At 50.9% G+C, this 18,339-nt stretch overlaps 1 protein-coding gene across 2 annotated transcripts in view; it reads right to left on the reverse strand.

Annotated features, from left to right (window-relative positions):
* Window positions 1–18,339, reverse strand: part of TAF2 (TATA-box binding protein associated factor 2) — a 765,870-nt gene that overhangs the window by 481,257 nt on the left and 266,274 nt on the right. For both annotated transcript variants that reach the window (XM_086966160.1, XM_086966159.1), the window contains exon 13: window positions 12,234–12,348. In XM_086966160.1, the coding sequence (XP_086822286.1) occupies window positions 12,234–12,348 (115 nt within the window). The remainder of the gene's footprint in view (window positions 1–12,233; window positions 12,349–18,339) is intronic.

Here is an 18,339-nt window from a genome sequence, read left to right on the forward strand (position 1 = left end):
TCAGCTTCGTGCTGCTAAGCAGACACGCTCCTCTCTTGGGCCCCAAGGCACCCTGCAGGCACCAGCATATAGCACTTTCAAGGCGCTAGATAACAGAAATAGGACTCTGGGTCCATGGCATCAGGGAAAGCAAGAGATCCTCCAGGCATCCAGGGGCAGGGCAGAGCCCAGGGGGGGCCAGGGGCTCCAGCAGCAGCACACCCCTGGCAGAATTAGCACTCATGTACAGAACACTTTCATGGGGTCACAGCCCCTCTTTTATACACAAAAATCCTTTGTTTACACAGGTGCAGGACATCAGACGCACCACAGGGGGTGGAGCCAGCATTGTGCCGGGAAAGCACAGCCCTATTCAGGTCCAATGTGCACTCCTCCCTGCCATCAACATGCAGACCTCTCCATTCACCACCAGGGCAGACCCATCCTGACTCCTGGAGGCAGGCACACCAGCCAGCTCCAGCCAATCACAAGCCAGACAGTCAATTCACATTTACTGCACAGACAGGCCAACTTCTAGAAGTGGCACTTCCACACTAAACAAAATAAATCCGCGCACATCATTTTGCAGCATTTAATCACACGAGTTCACACATACCAAACTCGACCCTGCACTCCCCACTCATCAGGAACTACCATGGACACACATATTCCCCGTGCATTCCTATGGGAGGGCAGGCCACTCTCACCAGACATACACAGAGAGCACATGCACTTTACACTGGACCACAGTGAAAAAGTGCGCAGTGGCCTAAAATCACCAACACTAGGTTACAGAAACAGGCTAGGCAAATGCAAAAAGTTTCGGGGTGAACCTGCGAAAAGGGCCAAGTCCAACATATACAGATTGAACACCTTACTCAATGAGGATTTCTCACATATCTGTGGTGGATTGTTAATGTGAACTATGATACCTGTAAAGTGTATGCTATAAGGTTAATATTGCACCTAGAGGAGTTCTTTCTGTGTTGGTAGTAATGATGCATGATTTTCTCCTGAGATATTTTGTACTTACTGTCAGACCTCTAATCCCAAAGTAAATTATACAGTAGTAAGTGGGAAAACAAAGCTTGGATGTGGCCATCAATGTCACAAATGATGTCAGAACATGTAATCAGTGATGTCATATGTGAGGTCATAAGAAGTGCATGGTGTGAGCGCAAGTTATAGTTAGCACTGCTAACTATAACTGGCAAATTTCTGTGTTTTTTTGTTCAAAACTTAAATTTTGTCACTGACAAATCTCCCGAACTTCAATGTTGGATTTTTAGTTTTTTTAATGTAGAGTATTATTTAATTACCATGGTTAAATGCAACTGCCTGTCGCAGCCAAAGCCCCCCCATACAGCCAATCCCATGCTGGGCACGGCTGGTGGCTGGCCATAAGGCATGGGCTGTGGACCCCATCTCCCAGGTACGTTTTTTGCTTGAAATTAAAGGGTAATTTTGAGCCCTTATTAGCACCGCAGACCCCATCCCCCAGTACCCCCTGCCCATTGGCCGCCCGCTCCCTCCTCCCAGCTGCTTCTCCCTCCCACTTCGCCTCATATGGAGGCCGCACGGCAGCCGTGCGGGCGCCAAAGACAAGCCCGTCCATGCCCGTCCGCGACTGGACCGCGCCCGGACCCCTGGCCCCCGTCGGTGCCAGCCCACACGACGGACTTACGACGCCGCCACCCTCCACGCACTCAACGCCAGCCGAAACCCCGCCAGCTACCGAGCCATCCCGAAACGCACCCACGGACCCTTCACCTGCCAAGCCTGCAAATTCACCTGCCTCCGAACCTGCGCTGCTCCCGCCAAGCCAGGCACCAGCAACAATCACCTGAAGTGCATCCTGCTCAACACCCGCTCCGTCCACAGGCACGCCGTCGAACTCTGGAACCTCCTCGACACAACATCACCAGACATCGCCTTCCTCACAGAAACCTGATGAACGCCTCCTCAGCCCCTGACATCGCCATTGGTTGACCCGGAGGTACCGCGTCAACCAAACCGGAGGAGCCATCGCCATCTTCCACAGAAACACCATCCGAATCACGACCAACTCCGACGACACCCTCACCGCCGCCGAGCACCTTCACTTTCAGATACACACCGACCCCAAGACCACCCTCAGAGGCACTCTCATCTACAGACCCACTGGATCACGCACACAATTCAGCGAAGCCATCGCAGACTTCGTCAGCCAGCACGCCCTAACCTCCTCAGACTACATCCTCCTAGGGGACCTCAACTTCCACCTGGAGAACAACGACAGCAACAACGCCGCCCTGCTGGACAACCTCGCCAACCTCGGACTCAAGCAACTGGTGAACACCCCCACCCACTACGCTGGCCACACGTTAGTCTCCATCTTCTCCTCCAGCAAGTACATCTCATTCAGCCACTCCACCGGACAGATCACAGCTGCGTCCACTTCAACTTCAGGAGAACCACGACCCACCACCACCCGCAGAAGCTGGAGCAAGATCACCGCCGACCAACTCACCACCTCCCTCAGCCAGTACCACCCCCACCAACACGATGGACCCCAACGAAGCAGCCCGCAACTTCACACAGTGGCTCACCAACTGCGCCGATGACCTCGCACCACTGTAGAACCCTCCCAGCAGACCCGGCAGCAAGAAAGCCCAGTGGTTCACCAACGACCTCAAAAACTCCAAGAAAACCTGCCGCACCCTCGAGAAAGCCTGGCGCCATGACCAGACAACAGAAAACATGACAGCTGGTCCGCACAACCAAAAGGACAACATTCAAAGAACGACTGGACAACAACACCCACAACAGCAAGGAACTCTTCAGCATCGTTAAAGAGCTCTCCAAGTCCAGCGCCTGCAACAACGACATCACACCCTCACAAGACCTCTGCGACTCACTCGCCTCGTTCTTTCACCACAAGATCGCCGACATACACAACAGCTTCAGCGCACAGACCACGCACCCAACCTCCGAACCAGCACCCCCCACCTCCACCCTCTGCACCTAGACCCCGGTCAGCACCGAAGACACCACCCGCACGATGAACACCATCCACTCCGGCTCCTCAACCGACCCCTGTCCACACCACATCTTCAACAAAGCCGACTCCATCATCGCACCCCAACCCTGGGACATCATTAACAGCTCCTTCGCATCCGCCACCTTCCCGGAGAGCTGGAAACATGCCGAGCTCAACGCCCTCCTGAAGAAATCAATCATCGGTATTTGTATAGCGCGCTACTCACCCGGAGGGTCTCAAGGCGCTGGGGGTGGGGGGGGGCGGTCCGTTACTGCTCGAAGAGCCAAGTCTTGAGGAGCTTCCTGAAGGAGAGATGATCCTGGGTCAGTCGGAGGCGAGTCAGGAGGGAGTTCCATGTCTTGGCTGCCAGGTAGGAGAAGGATCTTCCCCCGGCGGTGGCTTTGCGGATGCGTGGTACGGCTGCGAGGGCGAGGCTGGCCGATTGTAGCTGGCGGGTGGGCGCGTAGGTGGTCAGACGGTTGTTGAGGTACTTGGGGCCCAGGTCGTGGAGGGCCTTGTGTGCGTGGGTGAGGAGTCTGAATGTGATCCTCTTGCTGACGGGGAGCCAGTGCAGGTCACTCAGGTGGCTGGAGATGTAGCTGTGTCGTGGGATGTCAGGACGAGTCGTGCGGAGGCGTTCTGGATGCGCTGGAGTCTTTTCTGAAGTTTGGCTGTGGTTCCGGCGTAGAGGGTGTTTCCGTAGTCTAGCCGGCTGGTGAAGAGTGCCTCGTTTTGGTGGGGATCCAATGGAAGATCTTGCGGAGCATGCGCAGGGTGTTGAAGCATGATGATGAGACGGCGTTGACTTGTCTGGTCATCAAGAGGGAGAAGTCCAGGATGAAGCCCAGGTTGCGTGCGTGGTCCGTTGGTATGGGAGTGGTGCCCAGGGCAGGGGGGCACCAGGAGTCCTCCCAGGCGGAGGGCGATGATCCCAGGATGAGGATTTCTGTCTTGTCTGAGTTCAGTTTCAGGCGGCTGTTGTTCATCCATTCGGCGATGTCTTTCATCCCTTTGTGTAGGCTGGTTCTGGAGGTGGCGGGGTCGTTGGTGAGGGAGAGGATCCGCTGGGTGTCGTCGGCGTAGGAGATGATGTTGAGGTTGTGTTTGCACGCGATGGCTGCGAGAGGGCTCATGTAGACGTTGAAGAGGGTTGGGCGAAGTGAAGATACTTGTGGTACGCCGCAGATGACTTTGGTGGTCTCGGATCTGAACGGGGGGAGGCGGACTCCCTGGGTTCTTCCGGCGAGGAACGAAATGATCCACTCCAGTGCCTTCTCTTGGATTCCGATGTTGTTGAGGCGCTGTACTAGGGTGCGGTGGCAGACAGTGTCGAACGCTGCAGAGAGGTCCAGGAGGATGACGGCAGCTGTTTCCCCGTTGTCGAGCAGGGATCTGATGTTGTCAGTGGCTGCGATGAGAGCGGTCTCAGTGCTGTGGTTGGCTCGAAAACAGGACTGCGAGGGGTCGAGGGATCCGTTCGTCTCGAGGAAGGCGGCAAGCTGTCTGTTGACGGTCTTCTAGATGACTTTGGCAGGGAATGGGAGGAGCGAGATGGGGCGGTAGTTCTTGAGGTCGGTGGGGTCCGCTGTTGGTTTCTTCAGGAGGGCGCTGATCTCGGCGTGCTTCCAGATCTCCGGGAAGGTGGCGTGTTGAAGGAGGTGTTGATGATGTCCCGGAGTTGTGGAGCGATGATGGAGTCGGCCTTGTTGAAGACGTGGTGGGGGCAGGGGTCGGTTGGTGATCCGGAGTGGATGGTGTTCATCATGCGGGTGGTATCTTCTGTGCTGACCGGGGTCCTGGCGCAGATGGTGGTGGTGGGGGGCGTTGGTTCGGTGGTTGGGTGCGTTGTTGGTGCGCCGAACCTGTTGTGTATATCGGCGATCTTGCGGTGGAAGAATGAGGCGAGTGAGTCGCAGAGGTCTTGCGAGGGAGTGATGTTGTTTCCGGCGCTGGGGTTGGAGAACTCTTTGACGATGCTGAAGAGTTCCTTGCTGTTGTGGGCGTTGTTGTCCAGTCGATCTTTGAATGCTGTCTTCTTGGTGGTGCGGATCAGCTGATGGTGTTTGCGGGTGGCGTGCTTGAGGGCCGTCATGTTGTCTGTGGTCTGGTCGTGGCGCCAGGCTTTCTCGAGGGTGCGGTAGTTCCTCTTGGAGATCTTGAGTTCGTTGGTGAACCAGGGTGCTCTCTTGCTGCCAGGTCTGCTGGGAGGGGTCTTCAGTGGTGCAAGGTCATCTGTGCAGTTGGTGAGCCACTGTGTGAGGTTGTTGGCTGCTTCGTTGGGGTCCATTGTGCTGGCGGGAGGGTTCTTGCAGAAGGAGGTGGCGAGCTGCTCGGTGGTGATCTTGCTCCAGCTCCTGCGAGGAATCTGTTGCGGGTGGTGATGGGTCGTGGGTCTTCTGAAGCTGAAGTGGATGCAGCTGTGGTCAGTCCAATGGAGTCCGGTAGAGTGGCTGAGGGAGATGTGTTTGCTGGAGGAGAAGACGGGGTCAAGCGTGTGGCCGGCGTAGTGGGTGGGGGTGTTCACCAGTTGCTTGAGTCCGAGGTTAGCGAGGTTGTCCAGCAGGGTGGTGGTGTTGCTGTCCTTGTTGTTCTCCAGGTGGAAGTTGAGGTCCCCTAGGAGGATGTAGTCAGGGGAGGGCGTGCGGGCTGATGAAGTCGGCAATGTCTTCGCTGAACTGGGTGCATGGTCCCGGGGGTCTGTAGATGAGGGTGCCTCTGAGGGTGGTTTTGGGGTCGGTGTGTATCTGGAAGTGGAGGTGTTCGGGGGCGGTGAAGGTGTCGTCGGGGTTGATCGTGATGCGGATGGTGTTCTTGTGTACGATGGCGATGCCTCCTCCAGTCTGGTTGACGCGGTCCATCCGGGTGATCTTGTATCCGTCCGGCGATGTCCGGCGCTGAGGAGGCGTTCATCCAGGTTTCTGTGAGGAAGGCGACATCTGGTGATGTTGTGTCGAGCAGGTTCCAGAGTTCGACGGCGTGTCTGTGGACGGAGCGGGTGTTGAGCATGATGCACTTGAGGTGGTTGCTGCTGATGATCGGCTTGTCGGGTGTGGCGCAGGTCCGGAGGCAGGTGAATTTGCAGGCTTGGCAGGTGAAGGGTCCGTGGGTGCGTTTCGGGGTGGCTCGGGAGCAGGCGGGGGTTCGGCCGGCGTTGAGTGCGTTGAGGGTGGCGACGTCGTAGGTCCGTCGTGTGGTCTGGTGTCGAGGGGGGCCAGGGGTCCTGGCGCTGGGCGCGGTCCAGGCGCAGACGGGCTTGCCTTTGGCGCACAATCGGCGGTCGCTCTGAGAGCATCATAAATCAGGAGCCGGGAGGGAGGAGCAGCTGGGAGCCGGGTGGGGAATGGGCTGGAGGGGGGCGGGGCTGCAGGGAGGCAGCGGCGGGAAGATCCGAAGGTCGGGCGGCTCAGCGGCGGCTGGGTCGTCAGGAAGCGGCACCAGCAGGCAGGCTGGTTGTCAGGCAGCAGTGCTTGGGGGCAACCTAGCCTGGTGAGAGGCTCAGCGGTCGCTCCCTGGCACAGGTACAAGGTCCCCTTAAATCAGGAGCCGGGAGGGAGAGCAGCTGGGTGGCGGAACGGGGTGGCGAATGGGCTGGAGGGGGGCGGGCCGCAGGGAGGCAGCGGTGGGAAGATCCGGAGGTCAGGCGGCTCAGCGGCGGCTGGGTCGTCAGGAAGCGGCACCAGCAGGCAGGCTGGTTGTCAGGCAGCAGTGCCTGGGGGCGACCTAGCCTGGTGAGAGGCTCAGCGGTCGCTCCCTGGCACAGGTACAAGAAACCCACCGCGGAGCCCACGGACCTCAAGAACTTCCGCCCCATCTCGCTCCTCCCTTTTCCTGCCAAAGTCATTGAGAAGATCATCAACAAACAACTCTCCGCCTTCCTCGAGACAAACGGATCCCTCGACCCCTCGCAGTCCGGTTTCCGAGCAAAGCACAGCACTGAGACCGCCCTCATCGCAGCCACCGACGAAATCAGGTCCCTGCTCGACAACGGGGAAACTGCTGCCCTCATCCTCCGGGACCTCTCAGCAGCCTTCGACACTGTATGTCACCGCCCCCTGATACAACGCCTCAGCAACACCAGAATCCAAGGAACGGCCTTGGAGTGGATCATCTCGTTCCTCGCCGGAAGAACCCAGAGAGTCCGCCTCCCCCCGTTCCGTTCCGCGGCCACCGAAGTAATCTGTGGCGTTCCGCAAGGATCCTCGCTCAGCCCCACCCTCTTCAACATCTACATGAGCCCCCTCGCAGCCATCGCACGCCAACACAACCTAAACATCATTTCCTACACTGACGACACCCAGCTGATCCTCTCCCTCACCAACGACTCCGCCACCACCAGAGCCAGCCTCCAGGAAAGAATGAAAGACGTTGCGGAATGGATGAGGCTCAGCCGTCTGAAATTAAACTCAGACAAGATGGAAGTCCTCATCCTGGGACCATCCCCCTCCGCCTGGGACGACTCCTGGTGGCCCCCTGCCCTGGGCACCGCCCCCAAGCCAACGGATCATGCACGCAACCTGGGCTTCATCCTGGACTCCTCCCTCACGATGACCAAGCAAGTCAACGCCGTCTCGTCATCCTGTTTCAACACCCTGCGCATGCTCCGAAAGATCTTCCGGTGGATCCCCACCGAAACCAGGAAGACGGTCACCCAGGCCCTCGTCACCAGCCAACTGGACTACGGGAACTCCCTCTACGCTGGTACCACAGCCAAACTCCAGAAAAAACTCCAACGCATACAGAACGCCTCTGCACGCCTCATCCTGGACATCCCCCATCACGGCCACATCTCTGCCCATCTGAGAGACCTGCACTGGCTCCCCGTCAGCATGAGGATCACGTTCAGACTCCTCACCCACGCACACAAGGCTCTCCACAACATGGGCCCCAAATACCTCAACAGCCACCTAACATTCTACACACCCACCTGCCAGCTCCGATCCGCCAGCCTCACCCTCGCCACTGTCCCACGAATCCGCAGAACCACCGCCGGAGGAAGATCCTTCTCCTACCTGGCGGCCAAGACATGGAACTCCCTTCCCACCAACCTACGGCTGACCCAGGACAATCCCTTCTTCAGGAAACAACTCAAAACCTGGCTGATCGAGCAGCAGAGACTCCCCCTTCCCCCCAGCGCCTTGAGACCCTAGCGGGTGAGTAGCGAGCTATACAAATTCACTGATTGATTGATTGATTGATTGATAGGGGGTACATGTGGCACCCCTCCTCAAGGCTTGATAGGTCCTAGAGATCTTATCCCCCAGGGCCACTCTTTTATCCACATCCCTTACGACACAGCTTGATTGTTTAAGGAGGGGGCCTGTGGCCACTCTCCCTGGACCGATTTTGGCCTCAGGGCCAGGCACAATCTTTATGGGGAGGGAGGGCACGTAGAACTCCTCCTCTAGCCATATTTCAGCCCTGGGGACCCCATCCCCCTAGAGCCAGCTGCTATTTTTATGGGGAGGGAGTCAATGGCCTCCCTTCCCGGACAGATTTTGGACCTGAGAACCCCGTCCCTCTGGGCCCGGTAGCATGTTAAAGGTGGAAGTAGGCACAGGGCCAATTTTGGCCCTGAGGGAATTCCAAAGGGGGGGGTCATGCAGTCCATTCCTCGGGTCTATTTCAGCCTAGAAGACCCCATCCCCCGGGGCCAGGCTCAACAAAGGGTGCAGGCCAAGGTGCCCACACAGGGCACCCATAACTATTGTTGGGGGCTGCAGGGGGGGCCGCAAGGCTCCCACTGCCCCAGCTGGCTCCCCACCTCCAGCGGAAGCCAGTACTGCTCCCGCCTGCAGGGAGCAGCTAATATTGCTGCTCCCTGCGGGCCGGGAAACAGATCTAAAGCATTTTTGAAGCTCCCACCATCTGCGGGAAGGGAAACCGCGATACCCTGGGAGTGGGCACCCTGGGACATAGCTGCTGAGCTAGCCCCAGCGTGAGCTTCCCAGGGGAAATGAATGGATCAGGGAGGGGTGCTGTGTGGCCCCCTTCTATAAAGGAATCGGCCCGGGGAATGGGCTCCCGGGCCTTTTCAGGCTGGGGGCCACTCCCCATTTTCTGAGTATCCCCACCGGTGGGCATCCAGGGCCTTGAGAGGCTCGGAAGGGAGGTTGTATGGACCCCATCTCCATAAAAATGAATGTTGGCAGGGGTGGGCTCCCCGGGGCCTCTTGAAGTGGAGGGGGAATGCATGGACTCCCATCCCTTAAATGCTAAGATCGCCCCGAAGGTGGGCTTACTGAGGCCGCTAATGGCTCAGGGAGGGGGGAGTAATGTAGCCCCCTCCCGATACAAATAGTTTTTGGCCCCGAGGCCTCTAATGCTGGGGAGGGGGCCACACAGTCCCACTCCCGTTTGTAAACACAGCTCCAGGGTTAGGCTCCCCGGTGCTTTTAATTAAGAAATGCGGCTCGTGGACCATTTTTTAGTTTTGTTTAATAGATACCGAAAGAGCCTCATGGAATTAAATTATTTCTTATTTTTTTCTCCTATTTGGTCAATGAGCTCTAGGAGGTCCGGATATCCCTACCCTCGCCCCATATATCTTTTTTTTCACATCGTCAGGACAGGGGAGTAACTCCCCATGTCCTGTATGCCTGCCAGGACCATTTTTCTAATGTTGCTGGCAGCCAAAGTGCTCACTCTCGTGGGAGTCTAATTACCGCGGGAGCGAGATGGCCCATGGGAAATAAAGCTCCCTGGGCCAATCAGGATGCTTTGTTTTTAAACTGACGCTTCTGCAATACTCTTCAAGACTCTCGCAAGCCTAAGTGTCAAAATAAACAATTATTTTTGGCCATTGATTTCTCAAAAACTACCAAACTGATTTACACCAAATCCCAAATAGCACAATATGCAGCTGAAGATCTAGCTTCTTGCTAAATTTGCCCCCCCCACACCCCACTGCGCACGACCGAGCACTGCGTATAGCGGGATGGTGGCCCACAGATCGGTTGGGCATAAGAAATGGCCGGAGGTCAGACCCTGCTGCAAAGCCCCCACCACAATGGTGAACGCAGTCTGGCCTGTGCAAACTCAAACACTCCCAAGCCCCTCTCTAGTCAGAGATTATAAATAGCTCCCTGGAAACAGGAATCATGCCTGACTGCCTCAAAATCGGTCAGGTAACACCATTACTAAAAAAAGCAGGTGCTGACTCTAATGATCTCAACACTTTCAGGCCTGTTTCCAATCTCCCATTCCTAGCAAAACTACTAGTAAAATGTGTACTCCGTCAACTCACCCATCACATAGACAACAACAACCTCCTCAAGCCTCACCAATCGGGTTTTAGAAAAGGCTGCAGCACAGAGACTGCCATCTTAAATGTCATTGACGACGTTCACAAATCACTGGACAAGGACCGTTGCGGTCTATTCATACTCCTGGACCTTTCGGCGGCCTTTGACACAGTCGACCACAAACTACTTATCAACGTACTCCAAGAAAGGGTAGGAGCAGAAGGGGTGGTCCACCTCCTTCTTGCAAAACCGCTCTCAAAGAATAAAAATCAGAAACTTCATGTCCGACCTAGACCCTATAATCATAGGCGTTCCCCAAGGTTCAGTTCTCTCACCCGCACTGTTCAACATTTACATGGAGCCACTCACCATCATCCTCAAAAAAGCCAATATTCCCTTCCACCTCAATGCCGATGACACCCAGATCTACCTCGAAACTTCCACCATAGCAGACATGCAAAGACTCAATAACACCCTAATAGAAGTCCAAAAATGGCTGTCTCAAAACCATCTGAAACTCAACCAAGCCAAAACGGAAATCCTCCCCATAGCCAACAAAGAACATACCCATCGCATCACGGAGTGGATAAAGTCTATTGATGCTCTTGACTGTACTCTCTTCCCGGCAGACTCCGTGAAGTCATTGGGTATCACTCTAGACCCCAACCTTGACATGGTCAAACACATCAAGAACACCGCAAGATTTGCATTCTTCAAATTAAAACTACTAAACAAAATCAACCCGTCATCCCACCAAACTACCTTAAGCAAGTCACGCAATCCCTCGGCTTATCCAGATTAGACTATGGGATCGCCACTCTCAGAGGCACGGCTAAACTGCACCTTGCTCCTCTCAGATCAACCCTAAATGCAGCAGCCAGAATGGTGACGGGAGTAAATAAATACGAACACATCTCCCCCACTCTAAAAGAAATGCAGGCTAACTTCAGAACTGCTTGTCTCACCCACAAAGCTCGGCACACTGGTAAACCCACCTATCTAGCCGCCAAACTCAACAATCAGAACAGACACCCTCACTCTGCTACTCATATCCCCGAAAACCTGCAAACAAAAGACCTTATCTCTGTCCTTCTCCGGAAATGCACCCAGAATTTGGAATGCCATCCCTATACATATCAGGACTAAGCCTTCCTTCAAAGAATTTAAAAGCCAGCTTAAAGTGCTCTTCCTCAATCGAGCCCTCACAAAGTGACAACGGACCTACAATAATATTCCGCCACCAATCAGAGGACCCAGTCACTACGAAAAGAACACTCCTTACAGCATCTTCCTCTTGACCCGCACAGTACTTCCCCCTACTTTTACCGCAAACATTACTACTCTGCATCTGAATGCTACATGACTTATACTGATCAATGACCCACCTTTGAACACTGTGTTTACTGTGCCACTCTTTGTATACTTGACCGTTATTGACAAATGTTGTAAAGCGACCGATACCTTCGGGTCTGGCTAGTACTATATAAAATGTAAAAAAAAAAAAAAAAAAGGTGATATACAGCAAGTGGTTGGGGGTCTGTTTGCGGTTGGTCGCCCAAACAGCTGCTAGGCAACACTAATGGCCATAAGCAGTGATGGTGTTCATTGAATAAGATAAAAATACAAAAAATCTCTGGAAAAAAACAAAGATTAACGCAACATTATAGATAGGTATTGTAATAAGATCTTAACTTGCATGTGTCACTGAAAACACATCTTCTGCCAAGCCCTACGGAAAACACACTGTAGTTTTGTTATATACAGTACGCACATTCCTGAGTAAACTATAACATGTACATTTCTGTGCTGTTTTATTTTTTAAACATTTCTTTTATATCAGTTTGATAACTGACCATAATAAGCAACAGCAAAAAGTGTTTTTTCTTTCCCTAAACAACAACAGATGACATTTTTAAATAATGTAGTTGTCAAATTCACTAAATGATAATCAGTACTGACCAAGAATAGGGAATGATTATTGAAAGAATTCTTACCACATATTTCTGCGTCCCAGGAGAAGTGTAATCCTGTTTTATTTCCAGTTCTAGAACATTGCGTTTTCGATTGAATGCAAAAGTGCCATAAAACTTTACCACCCCACTTTGGTCACTGAAACAAAATGGTTAAGGAACCATAAAATCATTATAAAATCAATGAAGTAGATAACCTGGGACCTTCAGATCAATGTTCTGTATACTGAGCTCTGCAAGTCATTCTACAACTTAAACTTTTATCTCCCAAGGAAGCCTTGGTGACTCACCTCAGTAAAGTAGGCCAAAGTAAAAAAAAATGCTAATTTCTTTGTGCATTAGAAAATCTTTGCAATCACTAGACACTTCAATGTTAATAAAGGGTGTGGTGTAAATTGATGAAATGAACAATATAAATGTCCTCAATAGACATGTAATCCAAGAACTCTCAATAAGGGAAAGCAGTACACTCACCAATATATATACTAAAATTATACTAAAATTAATTAAATGCGAGATAAACCTGTCAGGAGCCAGAATAGCTCCCCACAAATTGAGCATTTACTTAAGCATTGATGAGGTGCTTCTTGCATTCTACCATTTAGTGTTGTAAAATGCATTGGGGATTTTGTGAATGTCACAAGGTTCAGTGTTTATGGTTGTTCATAACATTCCCAAATGGTACCTCTCTCTATTCTTGAGAATTCCATTTTGCACCCTTTTCTCAAATATATGACTTGGAAAACTACACTCACCCAGTGAATGTTCAACAGTTGAAAGTTCAGCCTATGGCTATCAATATTTTCAAATCCAGATTCTGTAGTAATAGATGACACATTTTGCACATCTATGTGAAACATGGCAGCGCAAAATATTTTGAAACCCAGTCTTTAGTGTTCTACTCTATTTAGATATCAGATGTTAAGCATTACATTGTTGCTCCCAAATATTTCCTCACATCTACCATACAGTGTAAAAGGACCATCCAGTGCAAAGAGAAAAAAATCAGTTCTTGTTGTCCAGTTCTGTATCTCAAACAATCAGCAACAATAAACTTTCTCCAATGTTTGTTTGTCTGATGATGTCAGCTGAGGTTTTTAGGTCTACTGTGACATCATTCACTATATAGCCCGTTTAAACAATGCAGCATAATGGTTTGCATGGTTTGTTCTAGCATTCGGCTGGTCTCCATTGCGTACAATTTTGTCTTTGGCACTTGCCTAGCTCTCTCCTCTCAGTCACCTCTGTCCAAAAAAATGCAGATTATTTAACAGCTTTTTATGTCCTGGTATATTTTCTTGGGGCATCTTACAAGCAGATAGAGTCCGATGATCATGTGAATAGGGGAATTACATACCAGCAAAAGGCCTGACATATATTCTTTCATCTTTGCCATGAAGGAAAAACATGTGGAAAAGTGGTGGACACGCATCACTCGGTCTATTAGGCAAATGGGAAGATTTTCAGTAAAGTAATTTGTGGAGCAGGCATCGGACCGTGCATTTGATCTAGCACTGGATAAATAGCCAGTTAAGGTTCCTTGCTACTGGATGCCATGGATTTGCAAGGTTGCCATATTTTGGATTCTCTGAGGTGATTAAATATTAGGAGAAGGATGGCATAAGAAAAATATGTTGCAGTCTAGTCTAATGTAATAGTTCTAATGTTTTAACCAGGTTTTAATTGCTAATCTGTGAAAAATGGGTGGATTTTTTTATGACAGTCATAACATGGTTCACATGGTGATTCCAATTAGTTTGTAAATCGTCAGATTTTTAAATATTTGGCTAAAGTGAAACTGGCTGTGGTGGTGTGCATGTAAATATCTCAGAAACCTGATTTCAGGCCATTTATGTAGTAGTGGCTGTATGAAACTCTGGAATGTAACACTGGATATTAACAGGCACAGTGGCAACACATTTTTCACTTTCTATGAAGGAGGAAAGGTAATCATAAATACAGTACCAAAAAGGTGCCCTATGATGTTTTACAGTGCCAAAGAGAATATCAGAATTAATCAACTCATTTAGCTCACATTACTTTCTGGCTTTGGCTTCACTATTTATTTAAACAACCAGTATTAGGTTTTAAAATTCAGTGCAACATGTTAAAAGCAGGGGATTAAATGGGCACCCTGTTGGCTTGGCTGGCTGACCCCGTCTCTGGATGTGTACCCATACTGGCGCTGACCTCGTTCTCGGGACGTTTAGAATATACGCAACATCAAATAAACAATCGATTTTGGTCCTTTTATGCAGGCCTATACACGAGCCAATTGCAAACCGGGGAGACGGACGTGCAGGCGTTCTTGGAGGAACTGGAGCTGCCTACCGTTGAGGCGGAAGAGGCAGAGTCCCTTGGCCAGGACATCACAATAACTGAAATTCGCTGCGCCATTAAGCAGTTGGCGCGCAACAAAACTCCGGGCAGTGATGGACTGCCCATCGAATTCTATTTAGCTTATATCGACCTCCTGGCTCCCAGATTGCTGGCGATGTATAGAGAGGCCAGGCAGTGGGGTGTTCTGCCGACCTCCACTAGGGAGGCTGTCATCATTCCCCTCCTTAAACCAGGGAAATCTCCGACCGATCCGTCCGCGTATCGGCCTCTATCTATGCTCACCACTGATTACAAAATATTGAGTCGTGTGCTGGCTACTCGACTCCTTCCCTTTATGACGAGGCTGGTTCACTCTGACCAGGCCGACTTTATCCCGACTCGCAACACTGCTAGCAGCATACGCAGTCTGATACGAATATTGGATGGAGACTACGGAGCAGATGGGCAGGCAATGGTCCTCTCGGTTGATATTGCCAAGGCGTTTGACAGCCTGGAATGGCCCTATTTGTTCTCAGTCATGAAAGCCTTTGGGCTTGGAGAAAGATATGCCCGCTGGACTGAAATACTGAATTCATCTGCAACTGCTAGGGTGAGGGTTGCTAGAGTCGTTTCCTCTCCATACCCTGTGAGGCGTGGTACTAGACAAGGCTGCCCGCTCTCCCTGCTGCTTTTCGCCCTAGCAATGGAGCAATTAGCGGCCCGCGCTAGGATGGGGAGGGCATTCCGAGGCTTGAGACTTAACGATCGGTCGCACTATATCTCGCTGTATGCGGATGATCTTCTATGGTTTCTGAGAGATGCGGGGGGAGCACTGGAGGGAGCGTGCTCCCTGCTCGGCCGGTTCGGAGATATCTCTGGACTGCGGGTCAACTGGGCAAAGACTTGCATATTTCCAGTAACCAGAACGTGCGACCCACCTGCACTACCACCTGACTTGACGTGGGAACCTGGGTGTCTTCCCTACTTGGGACGCATGTGTATCATACTCCGGCAGACCTCCTTGAAGATAACATAGGTAGAGCGCTAAGGGGCTTGAAGGGTAGCATGCATTTTTGGGGGACTCTATCATTGTCGGTGGCGGGTCGATTAGCGCTGCTGAAGATGGTGGTGCTTCCTTGGCTCTTATATTTTTTCCGGACCCTGCCTATACGAATACCCGTTGCATTTTTTGGGCAGCTCCGCTCTGCGGTGGGGGGCTTTATCTGGGGTGCAGGGCAGCGCCGTCTATCATTAGATACTTTGGTACGCCCAAGAGCTGAAGGGGGCCTTGCCGTCCCGGATTTTGAACTGTATTATTTAGCTGCACACTTCCAACATCTTACCCAGGCAGTGGCACATGAGTTTCGAGGACCAGGGAGGGAGTCTGAACCTGATGTGCCGCGGCATGTTCTGTCCTTCGTGGTCCTGCAGCAAAGATTGCGGACTACTGGTTTATCGACTGCGGAATGCGCCCTGAGGCATTGCTGGAAACGATTTCACAATAGAATTGGGGTGCAACGACCTTACGCTCCGGAAATACTGCTGGGCATGTGCACGGATCTACCGCATGGTGGAGATTGGTCTGCCCTTTGCGGAGTGGGAGGTACTGGGCCTACAGATGGTGGGAGATCTATTTGAAGACGGTGTACTATTGCCCTATGGCACATTGCAAGAGACTTTTTGCCTCCCGCGAGGTCATTTCTTAATACATGCGGCCCTGGTTGCCGCTACCCAGAAACATTGGGGCACTGGCCTCTCTGAACCGCCAACAAGCGGGGAGTGCCAATATGAAGCGTTGGCAGCGGGCACGTATAAAGCGGTCACTTGCTTGAACAAACGTATGCTGGGAGAGGGGTTGGCCCCGCTGCAGAGGCTACACGAGCAGTGGGCGATGGATATAGATAAAGAAATACCCAACACGGCCTGGTCACAAATACTTAAAAGAGCATGGAAGGGCACCAGAAATGCTAGGTTCCAATTGATCCAATTTTTTATCCTGCACAGAGCATACCTACGCCGGCAAAGATCAACCAATATTTCCAGGTTAACACAGCACTATGCCCCCGGTGTAGACTACAGGATGCGGATCTACTGTACATGCTGTGGGATTGTCCGCAGTTGGGTACATACTGGGATGAGATAACTGCTTTACTCTGTAGGATAACGGGCAACTGATTACTCCGGATAAGGGGACTTGCTTATTACACTGGTTTCCACACACTAGCAAAACTAAATTGACTAGTTACATTTTTAGACCTAGGATTTTTGCTGGCTAAGAGGGAAATTACATCCCACTGGAAAGAAGCGGCGGGGCCTAGCTACCCTAGATGGAAAACTGCATTACTTATGTGGGCTAGTAGCGAGAGCTCAGTTAGACTGCAGCAGGCTCATAGGTCCCATAATGACAAGGCATTGGAGGTGGCACGGGCTTGGGAAGCCCTGGTGATGGAGCTAAAGGCGACAGATCTAGACACTGACTCATAGACAAGCGCCCTAACTAAGGAGGAGGACCAGTAGATCAACTCCCCTGGATATTGGGGTGCCAGCATGTGAGGCGATTCCCGGCTTCCGTGATAGTCAGAATATTTAATGGAACTGTTAATGTGATGACACTTGTGGAACCCCCACAATATGGTTTTAATTCGATTGCATTTAGCCTTCTGATAGTAGCGCCGGCGGCTGGGGGGGGGGGGGGGACCTGAGGATGGAGTGAACTTTCACTCATAGTTGTATATTATGCGTGGGAGGCTTGACACTGTATCGGTAGGTATATTAAGGGACTTTGCGCCACTGATTCGTTTCTGGGTAATTGATTTATCTTGATAGCCGGAATAGTGTCAATGTTCCCTTTATTTCTAATTGCCTCTATGTGAATGTGGTGGCCCATCCTCATGTTTGTTGTTTGTGTTTGAAAACAATAAAAAGATATTTTAAAAAAAAACCATGTTAAAAGCAGACTGCTTTCCTCTAAATGTCTGTGCATTAAAATCTTACTGCCTACGATTAAGTATTTTACCATTGAAAGTCTTCTCCTACTGACCACATATGTACGCACGTATGCCTGTATGCATGTGGAATTTGTATAGCACAGACCTGGCAGAATCACGTCAGAATGCTGATTATGCTCAAAGGCAGAGATACAATCAGTGGATCTAGGGGTGAACTGCTGGGTTGTTCATGGAAGTGTATGTTTTTGCCTGATGAGAAGCTATCAGATAACTTAGCTGTGCATTAGGCAAAAAAACATCACGCCTCTTAAATGATCACATGAATTATGAATTAGAGGAAGAAGGATGGACTATGGCAACAGAACACCAACTGCATTCCTTGCTGTAAACTGAATCATGAATTGACAGATTTTGATCAACATTCATGTTTGGACTTTGACAATTAGCATCTTGCTTGCTTCATAATGATTTTTACATGTTTGTTGTGCAAAGCAAGTGTTGTTTGTAGGTTTAATGATTTTCTTGATTTACTTAATTTCTCCTGACAAATGTAATGGGATATTTAGTTCTTCATGGAAAATTAGGATTACGTTGACCAAATAAGAAAAATATATTAATTGACTGAGAAACTACTTACTCAAATGTTATTTTGAAAACATTTAAACATTCTTGGTCATTTTCCTCAACAAGAGAGGTTATTGTGGGACAATGAATCTTGAAAGAAAGCGAAGACTTTATGAACAACATTGCAGAACACTCTACATTCATTACTCTAGAGAACTTTATGCAATTTACTTCACATGGAGTGCTTTGCAACTGTTTTTTGTTAATCATCTTTGAACTAACGTATTCTACATGGACTC

The sequence above is a fragment of the Lissotriton vulgaris genome, chromosome 4_1 (genome assembly GCF_964263255.1).
Source record: "Lissotriton vulgaris chromosome 4_1, aLisVul1.2, whole genome shotgun sequence".
NCBI classification, from domain to species: domain Eukaryota; kingdom Metazoa; phylum Chordata; class Amphibia; order Caudata; family Salamandridae; genus Lissotriton; species Lissotriton vulgaris.